Source organism: Pteropus vampyrus, unplaced genomic scaffold (genome assembly GCF_000151845.1).
Source record: "Pteropus vampyrus isolate Shadow unplaced genomic scaffold, Pvam_2.0 Scaffold461, whole genome shotgun sequence".
NCBI lineage: Eukaryota > Metazoa > Chordata > Mammalia > Chiroptera > Pteropodidae > Pteropus > Pteropus vampyrus.
In genome coordinates, this window is record NW_011889242.1 from 1,788,915 (window position 1) to 1,812,345 (window position 23,431).

General features: G+C 37.4%; 1 protein-coding gene across 1 annotated transcript in view; it reads left to right on the forward strand.

Moving 5' to 3' along the window:
• Positions 1-23,431, forward strand: part of TMEM131 (transmembrane protein 131) — a 101,976-nt gene that overhangs the window by 17,083 nt on the left and 61,462 nt on the right. The window contains exons 4-8 of the mRNA XM_023524341.1: positions 10,325-10,441; positions 12,695-12,817; positions 20,124-20,204; positions 22,669-22,819; positions 22,918-22,974. Of these exons, the coding sequence (XP_023380109.1) occupies positions 10,325-10,441; positions 12,695-12,817; positions 20,124-20,204; positions 22,669-22,819; positions 22,918-22,974 (529 nt within the window). The remainder of the gene's footprint in view (positions 1-10,324; positions 10,442-12,694; positions 12,818-20,123; positions 20,205-22,668; positions 22,820-22,917; positions 22,975-23,431) is intronic.

Here is a 23,431-nt window from a genome sequence, read left to right on the forward strand (position 1 = left end):
CATCATTAAGACTGATGTGAAAGAGTTTGCTGCCTGTATTTTATTCTAGTTCTTTGGTTTCAGGTCTTATATTTAAGTCTTTAATCCATTTTTAGTTTATTTTTGTATATGGTGTAAGAAAGTTGTCTAGTTTCATTTTTTGCATATATCTGTCTAGTTTTCCCAACACCATTTATTGAAGAGACTGTCTTTACCCCACTGTATATTCTTGCCTCCTTTGTCATAGGTTAAATGACCATATAAGCATGGGTTTATTTCTGGACTCTTTATTTTGTTCCATTGATCTTTGTGTCTGTTTTTGTCCCAGTACCATGCTATTTTGATTATAATAGCCTTGTAGTATAGTTTGATATCTGAGCATGATACCGACTTTGTTCCTCTTAAGATTGCTTTGGCTCCTTGGGGTCTTTTGTGTTTCCATATAAATTTTAAGATTATTTGTTTTAGGTCTATGAAAAATGCCATTGGTATTTTGATAGATATTGCCTTGATTCTGTAGATCACTTTGGGTAGTATGGACATTTTAACAGTATATATTCTTCCAATCCATGAACATGATATGTCCTTCTGTTTATTTGTATCTTTGGTTTCTATCATCAATGTCTTATAGTTTTCCAAATACAGGTCTTTTTCTTCATTGGTTAAATTTATTCCTAGGTTTTTTGTTCTTTTTTTTTTGTACAATTGTAAATGGAATCTTTTTCTTAATTTCTCTTTTCAATGATTTATTACTAATGTATAGAAATACAATGGATTTCTGTATATTTTGTATCCTGCAACTTTACTGAATTAATTTGTTCTAATAGCTTTTTGGTGGAGTCTTTATACAGAGTATCATGTCATCTTCAAATAATGAGAATTTTGCTTTTTCATTTCCAATTTGGATGCCTTTTATTTCTTGTCTGACTGCTGTGGCAAGGACTTCAATAATATGTTGAATAAAAGTGGTGAAAGTGGACATTCTTGTTCCTGGTCTTCAAAAAAAAATGCTTTTAGCTTTTTACCATTGAATATGATGTTCGCTGTGGATCTGTCATGTGTGGCCTATATTATGTTGAGGTATGTTTCCTCTATACCCACTTCGTTGAGAGTTTTTATCATAAATGGATGTGGAATTTTTTCATGTTTTTTTTCTGCATCTCTTGATATAATCATGATTTTTATCCTTTTTGTTTATGAGGTATATTACATTGATTTGTGGATATTGAACCAACTTTACATTCCTAGAATAAATCCCACTTGATCTTGTTGTATGATCTTTTTAATGTATTGCTGAATGTGGTTTGCTAATATCTTGTTGAGGATTTTTATATCTGTGTTCATCCAGGGACATTGGGCCTGTAATTTACCTTTTCTTTGTAGTGTCTTTGTCTTGTTTCAATATCAGGATCAAGCTGGCCTCGTAGAATGAGTTTCGAAGCTTTCCCTCTTTGATTTTTTGGAATAGTTTGAGAAGGACAGGTATTAATTCTTTAAATGTTTGGTAGAATCACCTATGAAGCCATCTGGTTCTGAAAACGTCTCTTGTCTAAAATATTGTTTTAAATTTCTCTTGTTCTTCATTGTTACATAAAAGATGTTTTCACAATTTTTATAATTATATAAAATATTTATTAAAGTGAGAGTTCCCTCAAGCCATTTTTCACATTGTTACTTAAAAGATGTTTTATCAACTTTTATAAATTAGCTAATAGTCTTAAATAATAGAATCTCAATATTGGGAGAGTCCTGTGTATTCATCCAGTCCAGTAACCTCATTATATAAATCAAGAGCTAAAGCCCAGAGGGGTTTGCCCCTGGTCATGCAGTTAGGGTCTGGGTGTTCTGTTGGCCTAACCCAGTGATTTGTATCGTATTAAACCACAGTTTGCAGCATATACATAACAGACTTTTTATAGAGATGCACTTGTATGAATGGAAGCACTCAGCTTTCAGGCATTGCCAGTGTACAGAGACATGTTAGGTTAAAGGGCAAATAGTGAAGTGAAAATGGAAACAGTTTAAAAATAGTTCACAACCACACTACAGATTTTATTTTTAACTCGTTAACTGTCTTTGCTAATTCAAGCAGCATTTTGTTTTTTCTAAACATCCAGCTACACCTTGTTAAAGGCCAGGTTTTTACATTTTTCATGGAGCTATTACAATACAGAGACTAGCCCAAGAGTTACAAACACAGATTGTTAGAGGCCAGGTAAACAATGTAAGCAATAAAAACATGCCAAGTGACATGAGGGGACCTGGAGAGCACATGGCCCATCCGAAGGTATCAGCCCTCAGTTGGCTCCAGCCAGCGGTTGCCATGTGGGGGTATAAGCCTATGCACAGTTTTTTTGATTTGCCAAGAAGAATAAGAAATAGGAATTTTTATATGATATCCCAATTTTTACACATTGAAAATGAATTTAGCTTTAGAAAGACAGATGGTGTGGACCAAACAAAACAAGCCCAAGGCCACCAGTTTGACATTTCCAAACTGGACTCTCCCAGGGATGTAATTCTACACATGAACCTTACATAGAGAGAATCATTTCTCTGAAAATTCTTCAAAAGATAATAAACTAAATATGTATGTAGTCAGAGAACTAGTTAAAAACCATCCCGTGTTTTCCACTCTCAGGAGATGGAATTAAACAGTAAAAAGAATCTATTCCTGTCAGAATCTACCTTTAGGTAATCTAGGCTTAGTTCCTAAGGAGATAGCTAAAGTCTGTGCTATCTTCTCTTTTCTTTCTTTCTTCTTGTTGCTTTCCTTTTTATTCCCTCAGTAAGGTATTGACCCCAGAAGCTCAGGAAGTAGAGATGGAATGAACTCTTGAGGGGAAGAAATCATGTTATTTCCCCTCCAATTTTATGCCTGTGATAAGAGCCTTTAGGAGAAATGTAGAGTTTCTCATGTCCAGGAGAGCAAAACCTTTCTGTGTTTATTCTAACACTGTTTGCCTTTGTTACCTTCAGAATTCCTGATCAGATCTTATTTCTTTGAAAACAAAACATTTTCTGAAATTCACTGAAGTTTTTGATTATTAAGCGTATCATCTCGACATTAACTAACCAACAGAAAATACAGAAAAGAGTACTTATTGTTTAAAAGGCCAAGTTTTACATAACCATATTCTCTCTCTCTCTCTCTCTCTCTCTCTCTCTCTCTCTCTCTCTCTCACACTCTCTCACACACACACACACACACACACGTCCCCCACTAAAGTTTAGATTTTAAGGCCACCTGGAAATCAAGAAGAACAAAGGTAATGACCACTGTGATCGTGTGACAATTTTCTGTATATAATTTCTGATAATTATGTTATTTATAATTACCTGTTAATTAACTCTTAATTGTCATATTAATCATAATTAAAAATTACATAATATTAAGACTGCAAATTAGACCTATTCATCTTTCATGGCTCTAGTTGTATATCAGCCATAAAATATGTGATACATGTTTTGTGTCAAAGAATAGAGGTTACTTACTCTATAATACTTAAATTTTGATTACCTAAAAATTGTAAAAATAGGGTGCCTTTCATACTTTGGTAAGCAAACAAAAATCGTTTTTTCCTTGATTTTCTAGAACCTTTTGGTTAATTAAATTTTTAGATAAACCGGAGATTTAGATAAACCTTTTTTTAATCTTTGACTAAAAATAAAATATTTTGGCCCACTTATTTTAGTATGTTTAATATAATAAATAATCTCTTGTGGGTTGAACGTTATTAATGAATATTATTATTTTTCATTTAATGTAGAAGCCTGGACATTATTTTATTTCAGGTTAAAGTCTGACATCCATACATGTTACTGGGAATCGAACAAAATGTGATATTACCAGTAGTGTGGACTATTATGTAGATAATAAAAAGAATGAATTAGATCTGTATTAATTGACATGGAAAATGTATTATATATGTTAATATATAATAAAGCACATTGTAGAGTGAATATGATACCATTTTTATAAAAAGCAGAAAGTCTGTATGTATTCTGCTACATTAAGAAGAACCAGCACAAGGTACAGATAAGTATGCCAGTTAACTGTATATCCAGAATGGGAGGAGTGGGGACAGCTCGGTGCTGTGAACTTCTTCATACATCTTTACAGTGTATCACTAAGTGAAATAAGCACTTGACAACTTTCGCAATTTAAAACGTAAGAAAACTTAAACAGTAGTTTGCCACGTGTGTGTGGAAATAGGAATTGATTTAACAGATATTTGTTGAGTGCCTACTAGATGCCAGGCATTTTGGATTTATCAGTGAACACTAGAGATTCTTATGACAGTGTCAGGTCTTATGTTTAAGTCTTAATCCATTTCAGTTTTGGTGAAGATAGATAGTATAAGATAGGGCTCCAGTTTTATTTTTCTACATGCGATTATCCAGGTTTTTCAGCACCATTTGTTGGAGGCTATCCTCTTCCTATTGAGTGTTCTTGGCTCCTTTGTCAAATGTTAGTTAACCATATATGCAGGGCTTCAGTTTTAAGTTCTGTATTCTATTCCATTGGTCTGTGTGTCTGTTTCTACACCAGCATCATGCTGTTTTAATTACTACAGCTTTGTTTCTTCTCGTGATTGCTTTGGCTTTTCGGGGTCTTCTGTGTTCCATACAAACTCAATGATGTCCATTTTGTTTAATGATTAAATTCGAGTTTATTGTTGTCTACCAGGAGTTAAACCCAGACATTCAATTACTTGTCCTTGTTCCAGGGAACATACAAGCTGAGACTCATTAGAAAAGGGGGGTGGGGGGAGCAAGGTACAGGCTAAAATACTATTTTGAGTGAATCCACAAATATATACCTTTTTATTACAATATACTTTCAGTAAAATTCAACCATTGTAGTATACAGTCATACACTCCATAATGACATTTCTTTTGTTCAGTGATGGACCACAGATACCAGAGTGGTTCCATAAGATTATAATGAGGCTAAACAGCTCCCGTCATCCATGTTGTGGCCCTCCAAGAGTCACAGCGCATGACTGTTCTCTGTCTGCTCCTTCTTTCGATAGCAGTGCTATTGGCTAGAAACGCCTTGGGGCTCTCACATGGAAGCAGGCAAGCCTCCCAGATGGCTCCCCTCTCTGCACCAGTAGTACGACTGTGCTGACCCCTGGGGTTCTTACTATGATTGCAGGATGCCCTTTGGCTATAACCATTAGGAAACTGAAGAAAAATGAGTTTATTACTGACAGGCCCTGGAGCATACAGTGGGGTCATGGGTAGAAAGAGAGTGTCAGGGGCTTGGGGGGTCTGCTTTTATTGGAGTCGAAGGTGGGGGCCCACAGTTTTGCAGGCTCACTCTTTATTGATGAATTTAAAACATCGTAAGAGCTGGAATTTAAAGCACAGGAAGAGAAAAAATAAGGAGTCCATATGGTCAGTTATCTAAATGAACCAGGATTGCTAAAACAAAGGAGCTTCATTGGGGATGGCATGGCTCTTTATCTAGTTGTGTGTCTGGTGATGCCCTTGTTTGAGATGCTAGCCCTGAAGTGGGTGCCTCTGCAATCACAGCGTAAGGCGGGCACTCACATCACAAAAAGAAAAGCAAGTTATTGGGGTGCACACTACAGTTACTTGTTTGTGGTGATGCTGGTGTAAACAAAGCTGCTGCTCCCCTAGTCCTGTAAGGCACAGCAAACATCTACAGTTGTAGGCCGTACCATCTAGGCTTGTGTAAGTCATTCTGATGGCTACACAGCAATGAAGTCGCCTCCTGGCACACTTCTCAGAATGCATCCCTGTCAAAGTGGTGCGTGACCGTATAGTTCTGAGTTATGAGAAACTCACAGGCATGTCATCACCTGCTCCATCAACTCCAGCCTCCGAGGATGGCCTGTTCCAGGTTATGTCAGTAGAACTGTGTGTGCGCAGCTTTTTGAATTGGCTGCTTCTTTTAGCATAATGCCTTTTACATTGTTCTCGGAGGTAGGTGTAACAGTTCTTTGTACCGCTTTATTGCCAAGTGATACCTCATCGAATGGCAATATTGCAGTTTGTCCATTCACCACTTTGGATTATCTCCGCTTTAGATAAAGTCACCATAAACATTTATGTAGAGATCTTTGTATGAACATAAATTTTCATTTCCCTTACATAAATATTTAGGAGTGCAATTGCCGGGTCATATGCCAGGTGTGTGTTGAACAGTTTTCACAGTGGCTGTCTCATTTTGCATTCCTGACAGAAATGACAGCATCATTTTAGTACTGGGTACTGTTAAGTTTAGGGTGGTTTGTGTTCTAGTCACTCAAATAGGTGTACAGTGTTTGTTCTCTTTATATTAATTTACATTTCCCAGTGACCAGTGATGTTGAGCATCTTTTCCTTTGTCATATGCATGATTCACAGATCTCTTCTTCTAGTCTCTGTCATATTCTTACAGTCTCTGTATAGAATTTTTCAAAGAATAGAAGTTTTTAATGTCCATTTTATGGATTTTGCTTTTGGAGTTGTAGCTAAGAACTCTTTGCCTAAACTAAGGTTACAAAAATTTCTTTCCAGTTTTTCTTCCAGAAGTTTAATAGTTTGAGATTTTACATTTAGGTCTATGATCCATTTTCAGTTAATGCTTGTTTATGGTATAAGATATGCATCAAGAATTATTTTATTTTGTTTTGCAAATGGATATATAGCTGTTCCTGCACCATTGATTAAAAAGACTATTCTTGTTCATTAAAATCCCTCTGTGTTTTTTCAAAAATCAATTGACCTTGTATGTGTGGGTCTGTTTCTTAGACTCTCCATGGTTTTCTGATATGTCTACCCATTCATAAGTACCACACTGTCTTTATTATTGTAGCTTTTTAGTCATTACTAGAATCAGGTAATGTGAGTCCTCTCATTTTGTTTTTCTTTTTCAAAATCATATTGCTCATCCCCTTTTCTTGTCATCTAAATTTTAAAATCAACTTATTGATTTCTTTTTCAAAATCTTGCTCAGATTTTTTGGTTTTTTTAATTAAATGTGCAGAAAAGTACAAACGGTGCATCCTTCACTCAACTTCTCCTAATGCTAACATCTTATGTAATCATAGTGCAGTTATCAAAACCAGGAACTTAACATTGGCACAGCACTGCCAACTAAAAACTTACACAAATTTCATCAGTTTTTCTTTTTCTATTCTTTTTCTGTTGTACGATCTTATTTCACATTGCATTTAGTTATTTGTCCTTAGACTGAAATTTTTTTTGCAATTGCATTGGATATGTAAACTAATTTGGGAGAATTAATATCTTAACAATATTGAATCTTCTGATCCATGAACATAGTATTTTCCCTCCATTTTTTAAAGTCTTCTTTGATTACTTTCAGCAAAGTGTTAATAGTTTTCAGCTTTTAGAATTTTCATCTCATTAGATTTATACCTCAGTATTTCTTTGTGTGTGTGCATGTTATTATAAATGATACTTTTTTAAGAATTAGAATTCCAACATTAATTGCTAGGATAGAGAAGTACACTTAATTGATTGTAATATATAGACCTTGATTCCTGCGACTTTGTCTGTGAATAACAACAGATTTTTCTTTCTTTCTAATGTGTATGCCTTTTATTTCTTTTTCTTGCCTTGTTGCACCGGCTAGAACTTGCGGTATAATGTTGAATAGCTGTCATGAGAGATGACAGTCTTGCCTTGTTCTAGATTTTGGGGGGCAGCATTCAGTCATTCACTATAAAATATGGTAGCTCTAAGTCTTTTATAGATGCTCTTTATCAAGGTGAGGAAGTTCTCTTCTATTCACCTAGTTTACTGAGATTTTTAATCATAATGGATATTGAATTTTGTCTATTTTATGCACCTATTGAAATGACCATAGGATTTTTTTTCTTTAGTAAGTTGATAATATCAGTTACAGCAATTTGATTTGCGAATGTTGAACTAGAATTGCATTGCCAAGATAAAAACCACTTGGTCATGATGTATTATCCTTTTTCATATATTGGCTAGATTCAGTTTGCCAATACTCAGAGGTGATTATATATCTATGTCCGTGAGGGATGTTGGCTGCAGTTTTCTTTTCTTGTCATGTCTTTGTGTGGTGTTGGTATCAATGTCGTGCTAGACTCATAAAATGAGGTAGAGAATGTTCTCTCTTCTGTAAGCTGGAAAGTTTGTGCAAATAGATACCATTTCTTTAATGGTTGGTAGAAAATTCTACCTTTCTACCACTGAAACCATCTGGGCTTGGACTTCTCTTTGCGGGAAGGGTTTTTAAATTTTTTTTTTTCAATTACAGTTGACATGCAATATTATATTAGTTTGAGGTGTACAACAGGGTGATGAGACATTAATATAGCTTACACAGTGATCACCCTGGAAAGTCTAGTACCCACCTGACACCATAGATAGTTATTTCAGTTTTGTTGACTGTATTCCCTACACTGTACTTCATATCCGTATGACTTTTTATATCTGGCAGTATGTTTTGTGGGAAAGTTTTTTAACTATAAATTAAATTTCTTAAATGGATGAGGACTGGTATGGTTACCTATTTCATGTTGAGTGAGTTTGGCAGATTGTTTTTTAGAGAATGTGTCCGTTTCTTCTAGTTATTAAATTTATGGGCATAGAATTATTTGTAACATTCCTTTGTCATCCTTTTTATGTGTTAAGGGAATATGATGATGTCCACATTTCAGCTTCTTATATTTTTGCCACCTTCCTTTTTATTTTTGGTCATTCTATCTAGGGTTTTATCAGTTTTATGGACCTTTTTGAAGCATTAGCTTTTGATTCTATAGATTTTTTTCTGTTTTTTTCTGTTTTCTATTTCATTTCTGCTCTTTGCTGTTATTTTCTTCCTTTTGTATATTTGGGGTTTAATTTGCTCTTATTGTAGTTTTTATAAGATGGAAGCATAGATTGTTGATTTGAGACCCTTTTTTTTTTTTTCAAAATAAGCATTCAGTACTGTAAATTTCCCTCCAAGTGTTGCTTTAGTTGTAGCCAACAAATTTTGATATGTTGTGTTTTTGTTTCCAATTGATTCAAAACATTTTACCATTTCCCTTGTGACTACTACTTTGACTAATGGGTTCTTTAGAAGGTAGTGTTTCATTTCAAACTATTAAAGGATTTACCAGATATCTTTCTATTACTGATTGATTATTGGCTCAGATGCGACCTCCATCTAGTGTTAGCTTCCAAGGGTTCTATACTCTCATTTTAACCCACACTTGGCCTTAGCTGTGTGTAAAAGTTTTAGCTGAATTTATTTTGCACTCTCATCTGGAATTCTCACCATCTCGTTCTCTGTTGTCGGGGAGCCAGTGCTCACATCGCCCCTTGGAAATACTTGCCTTACCTTAGATTCTGGGCTAGTTGTGCACAGACTTAGTGGACGATTCAAGAAAAGTTAGTTTTTATTGTTGTTGATAATTGCAGGAGAAAAGTTCTTTCCAACTTTCTACATCCTAGGATGAAGCTGGAAGTCTCAATGCCTTGTATTTTTTTGTTTTTGTGTTTTGGTTGAGTTTTTGTTAAATTAATTGGGGTGACACTGGTTAACAAAATTATGTAGGTTTCATGGTAATGGAAAGAGATTTGACTTTGGATAATGCCATGTATTTTAAGCTGTAATTTGGGAAGTATGTTAAAGTTCTAGCCATAAAGGCAGAATGAGAGTGGTTGATGACTTCACATATTAAAATGCATTTTAAGGCTTCATTGAAGATAGAACTGCAGTTGCAGTCTCTGACTTCTCGAGCAGCTGTGTTGTTTTGTTGTAATAAAATTTCATTTTGCTAACTGCAGCGACATTCTCAGTCTGCACAAGATAACAGGAGTGAGTTCTTGTACATCCTGTCACCCCTGCCATCTTTCCTAATGTAAGTTGCTGGCACATTTTGTGCCTTGTGTGAATAGGTAACAGAGGTCAAGGGCTTGCAGTCTGGGCTCATTTCTTCTTTGGAATAATTCAAGTCACTGCTTAGTCATATGGTGCACGTATACAAAAAGTTCAGCTTCACCTCAGTCCTACTTGACTGTATGCTGATGGAACACCCTATAATTAGGCTCTTCGTTTCAGCCCAGCGATTCCTGAATGAACAATCCAAGGAAACCACCTGTTGTGTCGGGTTTTAGGTTGGTAATTGACAAAGATCCATGACTGTAGACATCCAGTCTGAAGACATCTTTTTCATTATTTTCCATTGCAAAATAGTTTGGCTAATTTAAAGCTTAATCCTTTAAGGGGAAAAAGCTAGTTTATGGAAATGATTCTAAGTTCTAAGAGAAATTCAACTGTATAATTGTCAGCATGATCTGATTTTTTTTGGTCACTAATTTAACTTAATTTATTGCTATTCTTTTTCAGAAAATTCTTCCAGGAGGAAATACATCATTTGATGTAGTTTTTCTTGCAAGAGTAGTAGGAAATGTAGAAAATACATTATTTATTAACACATCTAATCATGGGGTATTTACCTACCAGGTAAGAACCAGAATTAAAACCTTTGTTTATTTTGTAAAATACAGTCATCATCTCCAACCTGTCATATGACTACCTTTTAAGAACTCTCTTCAGAAACTGAGGGAAAATAGAAAATATAAGAGTTTAGACATAGAGCATTTTTATACTTTACTATTGTGTCTGTGAATATCCCTATTCAAATTGGACCGAATAAATAATCCTAAAGCTACAACTAAAGTGTTAATGTAAGAATGGTTGGCAAAAGAATAGTAAAAAACATTTTCACGCTGACTAAATTTTTTCAATTTTTTACTTTTTGCATATTGTGAAACATAATCATAGTTTTAAGATTAAAACATACATTCCTGCTTTTCTTAGTAAATATATTGTTCACAATTTTTCGATAAACTTATTTTTTAAGTCATTGTTTAGTAAAGTTACTGTTTTGTGATTCAGGATTTTAAAATCAAGGTTATCGAGATTATTAAGAATAATTGCTTATGGCACTATTCTCCAAACTTTACATGTGTTAGTGATACTGTTGTCACTTTTGTAGAGGAAGAAGATGAAGCTTAGACAGGTTAGGTAATTTGCCCACATTACGCCACTAGTAGGTTGTTGAGCAGGGATTCCAGCTCATGTCTTTGTAGCTGCAAAGACCACCCTCTTAACCGCTGTGCTGTGATGCCCATGGAACTCAGCTGCTTAGATGTCTTACTTTGTACTTTCTGTGCTTTTTTGAACATTTCTTCTCCAGTCCCCAGAATACTTATATTTTGAAAATTGGTGTCAGAGTAAACATTCCATTTTAATCTTAAGCATATCTTGTGCTTATTTACTGTGAAGAAGTCTTTCATGGTTATTGAGTAAGCCAGAGCAAACTTTTGAAGATCTGTAGTGACGAATAACTTTGTCACCAATAGATGACACTCATTTAACATACTCTTGTTAAGTAAATGAAAAGACTGTCATAAGAGTTTGAAGCATCCCCCAGTGACCTAGGTGGCCGTAGCCAGTCTGGACCACCTGCAGGTCGTGAGCAGTTTGTTCTGTCCTCAAGGTGAGCCTCTGTGGCCCAGCTGTCTTTCTTTACCTCCACAAGCCCTCCTCCTAAATACATCTTGAGTCCGCCTTCCTCTTTCCTCTTCACTGCCACTGCTGTCTTCTGAGCCGCCATTCCCTCACTGGATTGCATAGTGGCCTTTAACGGGCCTTCCTCGCCTCCCCAGCCCCTACCATGGTCTATCATTCACTCTAGTCAGAGTGATCTCTGAGCTTAAATCAGATCTGGGCAGCTTCCTCGTGTAAATGCTTGTGTTTTCCCATTTTTCTTCGAGCAAAAAGTGAACTTCTGACCAAGGCCAATGAGGACTTAAGGCTGACTCTTGTAATGATTCCCAACCTCGTCCCATTTTACCTTGCACCTCTTCAAACAAGCCAAGCACCTTCCCGCCTCATGCCCTGCCTGAGTCCACTCCCAGTGCTGGCTTTTTTCATCTTTTAGGTGACAAGAACTCGCATCACCTCCCCAGAGAAGATGACCCTGACCACCCTAAAAGAATATTCCCATCTTCCCTGAAGTAGTTACTATATATCACACTTCTTATTTTTTAAACCTTTCTTTTGCTGTGATCTAATCTATCCCTCATAGTAGGATGTAAGTTTCTTGAGAGCGAGACATTATTTGCTGTACTCACAATTGAACTGTTCACCCCTGTGCCTGTTTGAGCCCAGCATACCATAGGCCTTAACATTTGTCATTGGAATGGCCGGCTCACCCACTGAGCCAACCCAGAGCCTTCCCCAATGAGGTGACATGGGGTGGGGTCGAGGGGATGTGTCTCATGCTGGAGGGCTCGTCTGAGCCCCAGAACCAGTTTCCTGCAGGATGACTCGGGGCTGGGCCTCATGCTTGAGGGCTTGCCTGAGCCCCAGATCGAGCTTCCGCCAGTCAGGGCAGGGAGCTCTTTAGACTCTCTGTTTTCTCCTCTTGTCTGTTCCACAACTTCAAGAAGGACTGCTGTCCAGAGCCTTCCCCAATGCTGTTACTGTCCAGCATGTTCTCGAAATCGTTCCAAGTGCACTTCTATTTAGTAAGTGAAATATGTAGCCAAATCAGATATGGAAACTACATGTGTGCTCTTTTTAAAGGGAGTCAAGATTTGTTTCATATAAATTAGACTCACCAGTTTTCCCTAGATCAATCAGTTTGAACTGTAAAAATGTTAGTTATAAAAGTGGCTCAAATTATGTATTTTTCCTCCTTTGAAACAGGTATTTGGTGTCGGTGTTCCAAATCCTTATCGATTGAGGCCATTCCTTGGGGCCAGAGTCCCTGTGAATAGCAGTTTCTCACCTATAATAAACATACACAATCCTCACAGTGAGCCTTTGCAGGTGAGTTTGTGATGCTATTTTTGTATGGGCTTCATTTTGGTGGAATTTAATACTTAGCATGAAATCTCAGCCTGTTATAGTTTTTAAGACTATTTAAAATAATAAGGTTGTAAAGATGTATTGAAGTGGCGTATTCTTTTAATACATCTTGCTGTGGTCTGAATTTAGGACTACAGCAGTCCAGATATTGAATTTTTGGAACCATTTTTAAAACGATTATGATGGCTTCTCTGGAGTTAGCTTAGGCAGCTCTGCGTTTGATTTAAGAAGAGTTTTCAGCTATACTTTTCTTACCTGTAAGCTCTTTCTGGTCCAATATAAATTTTTTTTTTTTTCAATAAAAATTTTTTAAAAAACAGTTTGTACTTATTTCTGATAGTAATAAATTTTTGGTGATGGCAGCCTGGAAATTGAAATAAAGTGGAAAGATAATAAAGAATTATGACTAAAAGCAAACTTATTTTTTTAATCTAAAAAATTCAACTCCTTATCTTACCCAATCTTTTAGTAGTAATCGTTCTCAAATTTGAAATCCCTCCTGTCTAGTTCCTTGTCTCTTCCACAGTAGGCGAGGCTGGTGTCATTTCTTCAGATATTTCCCATAATCCCTACCCACATCTCCAGTGACTTCCAACTATATGACATTTGCTGCTTCTATAGCTTCTAGTTGTGTTGTCTGTGTTGGAAGGAGATAAGGGATGCTTTCCAGAATGGTCCATACTGCCCACATCCAGGGCCCCCAGAGTTCTTTAGGACTAACACTGCAGGACTTCACAGTAGCTTGAAAAGGACAGGCAGAGAGAAATCCTGTATATTGTGGTCAGCTACAGAGCTTTTGCAGCCAAAATAGGTTTTGTCATCCTAGAACCCCTGGTAGAAATGTTCATAAACAATGAAAGGGAAATTGAGGAAGAACAAGGGATTTTCAGAGCCTGACTTAGGAATTATACGCTAAAGTAGCACAAAAGAGGTTTCTCCCCAACACCTGGCTGGCATTGGGTGAGGATAGCTACTAATAAAAATACCCTGCCCGAGTTGTCATTGTTTTCTAGTTAGAGACCTTCATCACAGAAGAGGGACATGCTCTTGTGTCTTGCTTTTACAAGGGAAAAGTGTTTCCTCTTCATCATCACTCTGTCAGCTGTGTCCTTTTGCTACTGAATCAGGTGTACTGTCCCTCTTCTGGCTAATTTTTATTACAGATCTATACAGAAACCTACGCCACTAGTAGGTTGTTGAGCAGGGATTCCAGCTCATGTCTTTGTAGCTGCAAAGACCACCCTCTTAACCGCTGTGCTGTGATGCCCATGGAACTCAGCTGCTTAGATGTCTTACTTTGTAGTTTCTGTGCTTTTTTGAACATTTCTTCTCCAGTCCCCAGAATACTTATATTTTGAAAATTGGTGTCAGAGTAAACATTCCATTTTAATCTTAAGCATATCTTGTGCTTATTTACTGTGAAGAAGTCTTTCATGGTTATTGAGTAAGCCAGAGCAAACTTTTGAAGATCTGTAGTGACGAATAACTTTGTCACCAATAGATGACACTCATTTAACATACTCTTGTTAAGTAAATGAAAAGACTGTCATAAGAGTTCGAAGCATCCCCCAGTGACCTAGGTGGCCGTAGCCAGTCTGGACCACCTGCAGGTCGTGAGCAGTTTGTTCTGTCCTCAAGGTGAGCCTCTGTGGCCCAGCTGTCTTTCTTTACCTCCACAAACCCTCCTCCTAAATACATCTTGAGTCCGCCTTCCTCTTTCCTCTTCACTGCCACTGCTGTCTTCTGAGCCGCCATTCCCTCACTGGATTGCATAGTGGCCTTTAACGGGCCTTCCTCGCCTCCCCAGCCCCTACCATGGTCTATCATTCACTCTAGTCAGAGTGATCGCTGAGCTTAAATCAGATCTGGGCAGCTTCCTCGTGTAAATGCTTGTGTTTTCCCATTTTTCTTCGAGCAAAAAGTGAACTTCTGACCAAGGCCAATGAGGACTTAAGGCTGACTCTTGTAATGATTCCCAACCTCGTCCCATTTTACCTTGCACCTCTTCAAACAAGCCAAGCACCTTCCCGCCTCATGCCCTGCCTGAGTCCACTCCCAGTGCTGGCTTTTTTCATCTTTTAGGTGACAAGAACTCGCATCACCTCCCCAGAGAAGATGACCCTGACCACCCTAAAAGAATATTCCCATCTTCCCTGAAGTAGTTACTATATATCACACTTCTTATTTTTTAAACCTTTCTTTTGCTGTGATCTAATCTATCCCTCATAGTAGGATGTAAGTTTCTTGAGAGCGAGACATTATTTGCTGTACTCACAATTGAACTGTTCACCCCTGTGCCTGTTTGAGCCCAGCATACCATAGGCCTTAACATTTGTCATTGGAATGGCCGGCTCACCCACTGAGCCAACCCAGAGCCTTCCCCAATGAGGTGACATGGGGTGGGGTCGAGGGGATGTGTCTCATGCTGGAGGGCTCGTCTGAGCCCCAGAACCAGTTTCCTGCAGGATGACTCGGGGCTGGGCCTCATGCTTGAGGGCTTGCCTGAGCCCCAGATCGAGCTTCCGCCAGTCAGGGCAGGGAGCTCTTTAGACTCTCTGTTTTCTCCTCTTGTCTGTTCCACAACTTCAAGAAGGACTGCTGTCCAGAGCCTTCCCCAATGCTGTTACTGTCCAGCATGTTCTCGAAATCGTTCCAAGTGCACTTCTATTTAGTAAGTGAAATATGTAGCCAAATCAGATATGGAAACTACATGTGTGCTCTTTTTAAAGGGAGTCAAGATTTGTTTCATATAAATTAGACTCACCAGTTTTCCCTAGATCAATCAGTTTGAACTGTAAAAATGTTAGTTATAAAAGTGGCTCAAATTATGTATTTTTCCTCCTTTGAAACAGGTATTTGGTGTCGGTGTTCCAAATCCTTATCGATTGAGGCCATTCCTTGGGGCCAGAGTCCCTGTGAATAGCAGTTTCTCACCTATAATAAACATACACAATCCTCACAGTGAGCCTTTGCAGGTGAGTTTGTGATGCTATTTTTGTATGGGCTTCATTTTGGTGGAATTTAATACTTAGCATGAAATCTCAGCCTGTTATAGTTTTTAAGACTATTTAAAATAATAAGGTTGTAAAGATGTATTGAAGTGGCGTATTCTTTTAATACATCTTGCTGTGGTCTGAATTTAGGACTACAGCAGTCCAGATATTGAATTTTTGGAACCATTTTTAAAACGATTATGATGGCTTCTCTGGAGTTAGCTTAGGCAGCTCTGCGTTTGATTTAAGAAGAGTTTTCAGCTATACTTTTCTTACCTGTAAGCTCTTTCTGGTCCAATATAAATTTTTTTTTTTTTCAATAAAAATTTTTTAAAAAACAGTTTGTACTTATTTCTGATAGTAATAAATTTTTGGTGATGGCAGCCTGGAAATTGAAATAAAGTGGAAAGATAATAAAGAATTATGACTAAAAGCAAACTTATTTTTTTAATCTAAAAAATTCAACTCCTTATCTTACCCAATCTTTTAGTAGTAATCGTTCTCAAATTTGAAATCCCTCCTGTCTAGTTCCTTGTCTCTTCCACAGTAGGCGAGGCTGGTGTCATTTCTTCAGATATTTCCCATAATCCCTACCCACATCTCCAGTGACTTCCAACTATATGACATTTGCTGCTTCTATAGCTTCTAGTTGTGTTGTCTGTGTTGGAAGGAGATAAGGGATGCTTTCCAGAATGGTCCATACTGCCCACATCCAGGGCCCCCAGAGTTCTTTAGGACTAACACTGCAGGACTTCACAGTAGCTTGAAAAGGACAGGCAGAGAGAAATCCTGTATATTGTGGTCAGCTACAGAGCTTTTGCAGCCAAAATAGGTTTTGTCATCCTAGAACCCCTGGTAGAAATGTTCATAAACAATGAAAGGGAAATTGAGGAAGAACAAGGGATTTTCAGAGCCTGACTTAGGAATTATACGCTAAAGTAGCACAAAAGAGGTTTCTCCCCAACACCTGGCTGGCATTGGGTGAGGATAGCTACTAATAAAAATACCCTGCCCGAGTTGTCATTGTTTTCTAGTTAGAGACCTTCATCACAGAAGAGGGACATGCTCTTGTGTCTTGCTTTTACAAGGGAAAAGTGTTTCCTCTTCATCATCACTCTGTCAGCTGTGTCCTTTTGCTACTGAATCAGGTGTACTGTCCCTCTTCTGGCTAATTTTTATTACAGATCTATACAGAAACCTCATAAATTCTTGCTACTTTCTTTTTTTGACTGTTTTCAGCCAAAGATATAGAAAAGCTCTTCATTCTGTCAGGCCCTGCCACCTGAGTTGGCACACTACTCGAGCTAGAGAGTGACATTATGACAGAGCCACCCGGGGTGCTCTCAGTGTGGTGGCCAGACCATAGACCCAGCTGCTTCCTGCTGGAAGGATGAGGGTGTGGGTCACAGACTCAGCAAGTGGGGGCCAGCCTACCATTGTTTACGTGGCCTGACAGTCTGTGCATTTTCTCCTCGGCCTTCCAGCCACCAGGCTTTCAGCTAACAGCTGTATCTTTGAATTCAATACTGACTTTTTTCTTTTGTTTACCTAGTCTTTTTCCAGTTACAATATTTTTAATTCAGGAAGATTTAGCACAATGGACTTTTCACTAGCAGACAGGCAAGCAAATAGAAAATCAAAGCTGCCTTGTTAGAATCAGTACAGGCTATCTGGAAAGCACTCTTTTTGAGGGAAACTTTTTATCCAACTTCCTAATTGATTTTTTTTTTTATTGAAGTGTAATTGACATACAACATTATATGAGTTTCAGGTATACAACATAATAAATCGATATACCTATGGCAAAATGATCATCACAGTGAGTCTGGTTAATATCCGTCACTGCACACAATTAAAATTTTTTTCTTGTGATGCGAACTTTTAAGATCTTCTCTCTTAGCAGCTTTCCAATATGCAAAATAGCATCATTAACTACAGTCTCCATGCTGTCCCTCACATCCCCAGGACATATTTAATAATTGGAAGTATGGAAGGCACTCTTAACCTGATAGTCCTATAATACATTGTACTATCATTAGTCTTGTCCTTAAATGTAAGAAAATACTATAAAGCAAGAAATTGCATTTGATTTGTTCATTATACAGCACAAACACACAAATGCATTCTCCTTGGGAAAAGTGTTAAGAATTCAAACAACTGTGAAGCAAAAGTCCCCTTGAACTTCCTACCTTCCAATCCAGCACCATCCAGTAGAACTTGCTGTGGTGATTAAATAAGAAGTTCTGTACCTGCTTTGTCCAGTACAGTAGCCACTAGCCACCCATGGCTATTGAGCAACTTGAATTTGCGGCTAGGTTGGCTGAGGAATTGACCATTTAATTTTATTTCACTTAATTGAAACTGAAATAACTACATGTAGCTGGTGACTGCTGTATTAGCACAGCTCCAGTGCCTAACCCTTCCTCATGGATACTACTCATGTAGTATCTCAGTGTGTGTCATGACAGACCTTTTTCTGTGTGTTTATGTAGGCACACAAAAATTAACATTCTTTGTGGGAATTTTTTTTAATCTGTATATTCTTGGGTTCCTGTTTTTCCTAAACTTTATTGAATTAGGATAAATAGCACTGGGCTAAAAATCAGGAATGTGTCATGTACCTAGTTTTAATGTAATCCTTCCTTTGATTTTATAACTTAGCCTTTTTCTGTCCCTAGTTCCTCATTTGTTTTCCTATCATCAGTAGTCTATATTTCAGTTTTCTGTTTCCAAATATTGTTATGCTTGTTTCCTTAATACCTTGGAAGATTAAATGAAATAATATTTTCCGGCTTTTCAGAAAAAGTTCCATAGTTACCCTATGGGTTAAGTAAGGTGCTGTTGCTGTTAGTACAATTGGTACTTAAAGGAATACCGTAAGAAATTGGATGGCAGGTAATAATACTCAGAAAACCTTAACTCGTCCACCTCTACTCAGTGCTTTTCCTTAACACCACACACCAGAAACCTTTAAGCTCATACTAACGTACTGCGGTTTTTCCTGCTTTGTCCTTCTTTTACATACCCCTGGAAGACTTTTGTGATGAAATAAGCGAAGGTTTTCCAAAGCCCGTTCTCTTATTAATTTCACCCCAGATTTGCATATAATTAAGTATATCATTTCTTATTAAGAGATAGAGTTACCTGCCTTTAAAGGAAGGTCTTCAGCCACGTGACCCTTTCTGTCCCCAGGCCTTTACCTAAGAGAAAGGAAAGCAGATGTTCATCCACACAGAGACATACAGTGCAGTGTTCTTAACAGCTTTATCTGTAATGACCAAAAGCTGAAAATGACCCAGATGTCCACCACTAGGCAAATGGATTAAAAATTGTGGCACATCCATTAAATTGAAAAGGAATGAACTATTAATATATACAACAATGTGGTGGATCTCAAAATAATTACACTGAATAAAAACAGATAGACAAGAGTACAGACTGTGCAACTTCTAGAGTTTTACCTAAAACTCTAGAAGATACCAACAAATCTGGAGTGTCCAAGAGCAACTCAGCAGTTAACCTGGGGATGAGAGGGAGCAGAGAGGGACAGGTGGATTGCAGAGGGCATAAGGAAACTAGGGGAGGTAGTGGGAATATTTAGTATTAATTACAGTGGTAGCTTTATGCCAGCATATGTATGTCAGAGTTCATCAAGTTGCACACTTTAAATATGTACAGTTGATTGTACATCAGTTATACCTTATTAAAAGTGTTTTAAAAAATAATGAGTGTAGGTATAAGCCACAGAGGTATTAACAGTTGTTGTGATTTTGCCACCTATAGAATCTAACCAGATATTTTCATATTGCGTTAAAATTGTTGGCATATGTCTCAGAATAACGTGCTCTTCACTGGTTCACAATTATAGTAGTTATTAGAGCTGCTGTTAGATCTTGTTATAAATGAGTAAAGCAGAACTTGAGTTACTATAAGAAATAACAAAATTTGTATTTCTAAATTTGGTAATTTCCATCAGGTGGTGTAAGCATCCTATGGATGGATTTTCTGAAATCCAGTCTCAGAGACAGCTACACTGTTTTTGAGTTTAATATTTCAGAGTTACCTTATTTTCATTAAAAATACCACCGTTGCTTGCACATATGGGGCACTGACTAGTGATGTGACATGATATTTATCCCACATTTATGTCTGTAAATATTTTAAAATTGTTCCTGGTAAACAATTAGGGTGTCAGACTTACTTCTTATAACAGCAAATTACGTGCATTGAGAATATGATTTTGAATTTAACCATCAAGTGCTCCTTTGTCACAGGTGGTAGAAATGTACTCTAGTGGAGGAGATCTTCACCTAGAACTTCCAACAGGTCAACAAGGAGGTACCAGAAAACTGTGGGTGAGTGGTAACACATTTCTCTCTCACATGTCACATGAAACCAATTATTTTTCTTAAATACTTCAGAAAATACTTAACTCTTTATCACCTGAAGAAATCTGGCTGACTTAATATTAAATTTATATCAAATATACTTGAAAATTGAAGGAGAGAGTAAAAGTTTAAGTAGTAATTTTTTTCAATTAAATTTATTGGGGTGACTTTGGTTAATAAAATTATGTAGGTTTCAAGTGTACACTTCTATAACACATCATCTATGTATTGCATTGTGTATTCAGCACCCAAAGTCAAATCTCCTTCCATCACCATGTATTTAACCCCCTTTACCCTTTTCTACCTCCCACTTCCCTCCTCCCCACTTGCCCTCTGGTAACCACTAAACTGTTATCTGTGTCTTTGAGTTTTTTGCTTGTCTTGATTGTCTGTTGCTTGGTTTTATATGTAGGATAAGTACTAATTTTTAGAAAGATCAGTGAACAAAATTGGTGGGAGCTTTATAGCACTGTGTGGAAAGGAAGAGTCCAACTACTCTTTCAGAATTATATTGGTAAAGTTGTTTATGAATCTAATCATTTATAATGTGTTTTACACTAAGATTTAAAAAAGCAAACAAACCAACCAGCCAACCTGTGGTAAGGATTTATTCTATTTTTGAAGATAGAGAATTGAATGTTCAGACTTATTGTTGGCAGAGGAGATCATTTTTGCAGAGTGAACATAGTCAGGCCCTTGTGATGACTTAGAAAATTTTAAATCCTTAGGTGATCTATATCCTCCTTTAATATTGTTGAATATTTAATAATAATTTTTGTCAGTGCATAATGAACTACTTTTTCTTAGAGAATACTAGCAAATATTAACCAAATAAAGGAATATATAGCAACTACCTTATTTGTAACGGTTCCTGCCGTAGAAGAGGGTGTGTGTGTGTGTGTGTGTGTGTGTATGTAATGATGTCTACCACACTTTAATCAGAGGAGAAAGACATAGCAAACATATTTCTTATACCAGTGTCACTCATGTTGCTGCTCAGCCGTTACAGAAGGCACACTGCAGCACTGTAAGCTCTGAGGATGGACATTTCTTTGTGGGTCATTCTGTTAAACACGCACAGCCTCTCAGTTCTGTCTTCTGACCAGTCTCAACCAGGGAAGGGACATGCAGGGGACATTTTTATAGGGTATTGACTTAAGCATCGAGAAACAAATTTGTCAGTGATTGGCTAACTGCTAAGATATAGAAATCCACTAGCAAGCAGAAATATATAGTGATGGTCCGTTAATATTCTTTCACAAAAATATTTTTCCTTGAAATTATGTTATTATGCAAAAAGCTTTTGGGAGAAATAGTGTATAAAACAGTGTTTCAGAGAATTTACTGTAAACTGTTAAATTTGTATTACAATTCTGGATAGAAGAACTAAGAATTTACTATGAAATATAATTGATATCTACTAAACAAACATAAGGCAATTCAGTTTTTTTGATTAGTTAAGAACTACGACGAATGGTAGCCGAGATGGCATAATGTTTTAATAATCCCAGTGGCTACAAGAGAAAATACAGTGATTCTTATTCCTGTAAAGCTGAAGTGAGGAAAAATTCAGTTGGCTTTGACTTCACCCCCAGCACATTTCAGTGCATGAGAAAACCCAGAGGCCAAGTCAGCTCCCTAGAAATGGGCAAGCTGGGCGAATGGAAGGTCCCTCTCCAGTGGCCCCAGGAGGGTTCTGATCACCTCTTTTCTACTTTGGAACTAAAATGTTGGGAGTAGAGGTAAGTGAAGAACAATAAAATCTAAAACATGGGGAGATTCTAAACTATGCCAAAAGGTGCGTGCAGAGAAATTCTGGTCGTCTCGGGGAGTTTGGATTGTTCTAAAATCAAGAAAAGAATTATACCACAAAAAAAATTTTTTTTAATGAGTCTTTCTTCTAGTGTATGTGTGAGTGTTCTCTGGTTTCACTTGAAAGTTGATGCCATCTTCCATGCCTGGAGACCTCCTGACCAGTTGGTAAACTGCACATTTGCTAGGGAAGCTTGGTTTTGTTGAGGTTTAGGAAACCTTAGGTTGGGAAGCAGAGTCTCAGCTCTCTCGGTCACCATTCAAAGAAACTCCTGTGGATTCCCTCTGATGGCAATGTCTCTATAGGTTAGAGCATTTCAGGACTGAGTTATATGCCTGGGCACCACCAGTGTATTAAAGAGCCACTGATTTTATAGATTAGTTATATCTTTTAATGATTTCGCAACTGACAGTGCACGTTTTTTTTCACCTGTTAACATCCTCAAAAATTAGAATGTGTGTTACAGTCAGTGACTATGTTTAATTGGCAATGTACTTTTTTCTTAGTCGGTATATAAAATACTGGTGCATCATTTAGTCGATGTCCTCTTATTTAATAAAATGGTGGTTTTGTATGATTACCAGAGCCATGCTACATTATGGTCTGTTAACTTGTCAGGAAATCCCTCCCTATGAAACCAAGGGCGTGATGAGGGCCAGCTTTTCATCCCGAGAAGCAGATAACCACACAGCCTTCATACGAATCAAGACTAACGCCTCCGACAGCACAGAGTTCATCATTCTTCCTGTTGAGGTTGAAGTTACAACAGGTTAGCGGAAAGCTGGAGGCATTGCAAGTGTGTTTTGCTTTCAATACGAATTACTCAGGCAAAGTAAAATATAATTGTTTCTTTTTCTTTTTTCCAAGCTCCTGGAATTTATTCCTCAACAGAAATGTTAGATTTTGGTACACTGCGAACACAAGGTAAAAAAAGAGACAACGTCTTTACGAGTCTTTAAAAAAAAACCCTGTTCAGTGCTAAATGTTTCTACACTTACTCCCTGTAAGGCAGCTTTGAAAGTTCTTTCTGGTGGGTCACATGGCCTTGTAGAAACCTGCTTTGGGGACTCAGAGCCCTTGCAGCTTCTCCCCTATCCTCTGAGGGACACCACCGCTTACCTGGAAAACCAGGCCCAGGTGACAGAGGTAAAGTCTGCCCAACCGAGGACCAAGGAGGAAAGTCATTCCGTTTCACAGTCCAGCTCCTCACCTACTTCTGGATTTTTATTTGGATATAGATTATTCGGTTGCATTATAATGAAATCATGTTAAAATCTTGTCCCAGGTGGTCAGAGAAAGAATTCAAATTCTAAAATTGAAAACAATCAAGTTAAGGAATAATTAAGAAGAAAGAGTACAGTGGGCTATTGAACAGCATGGG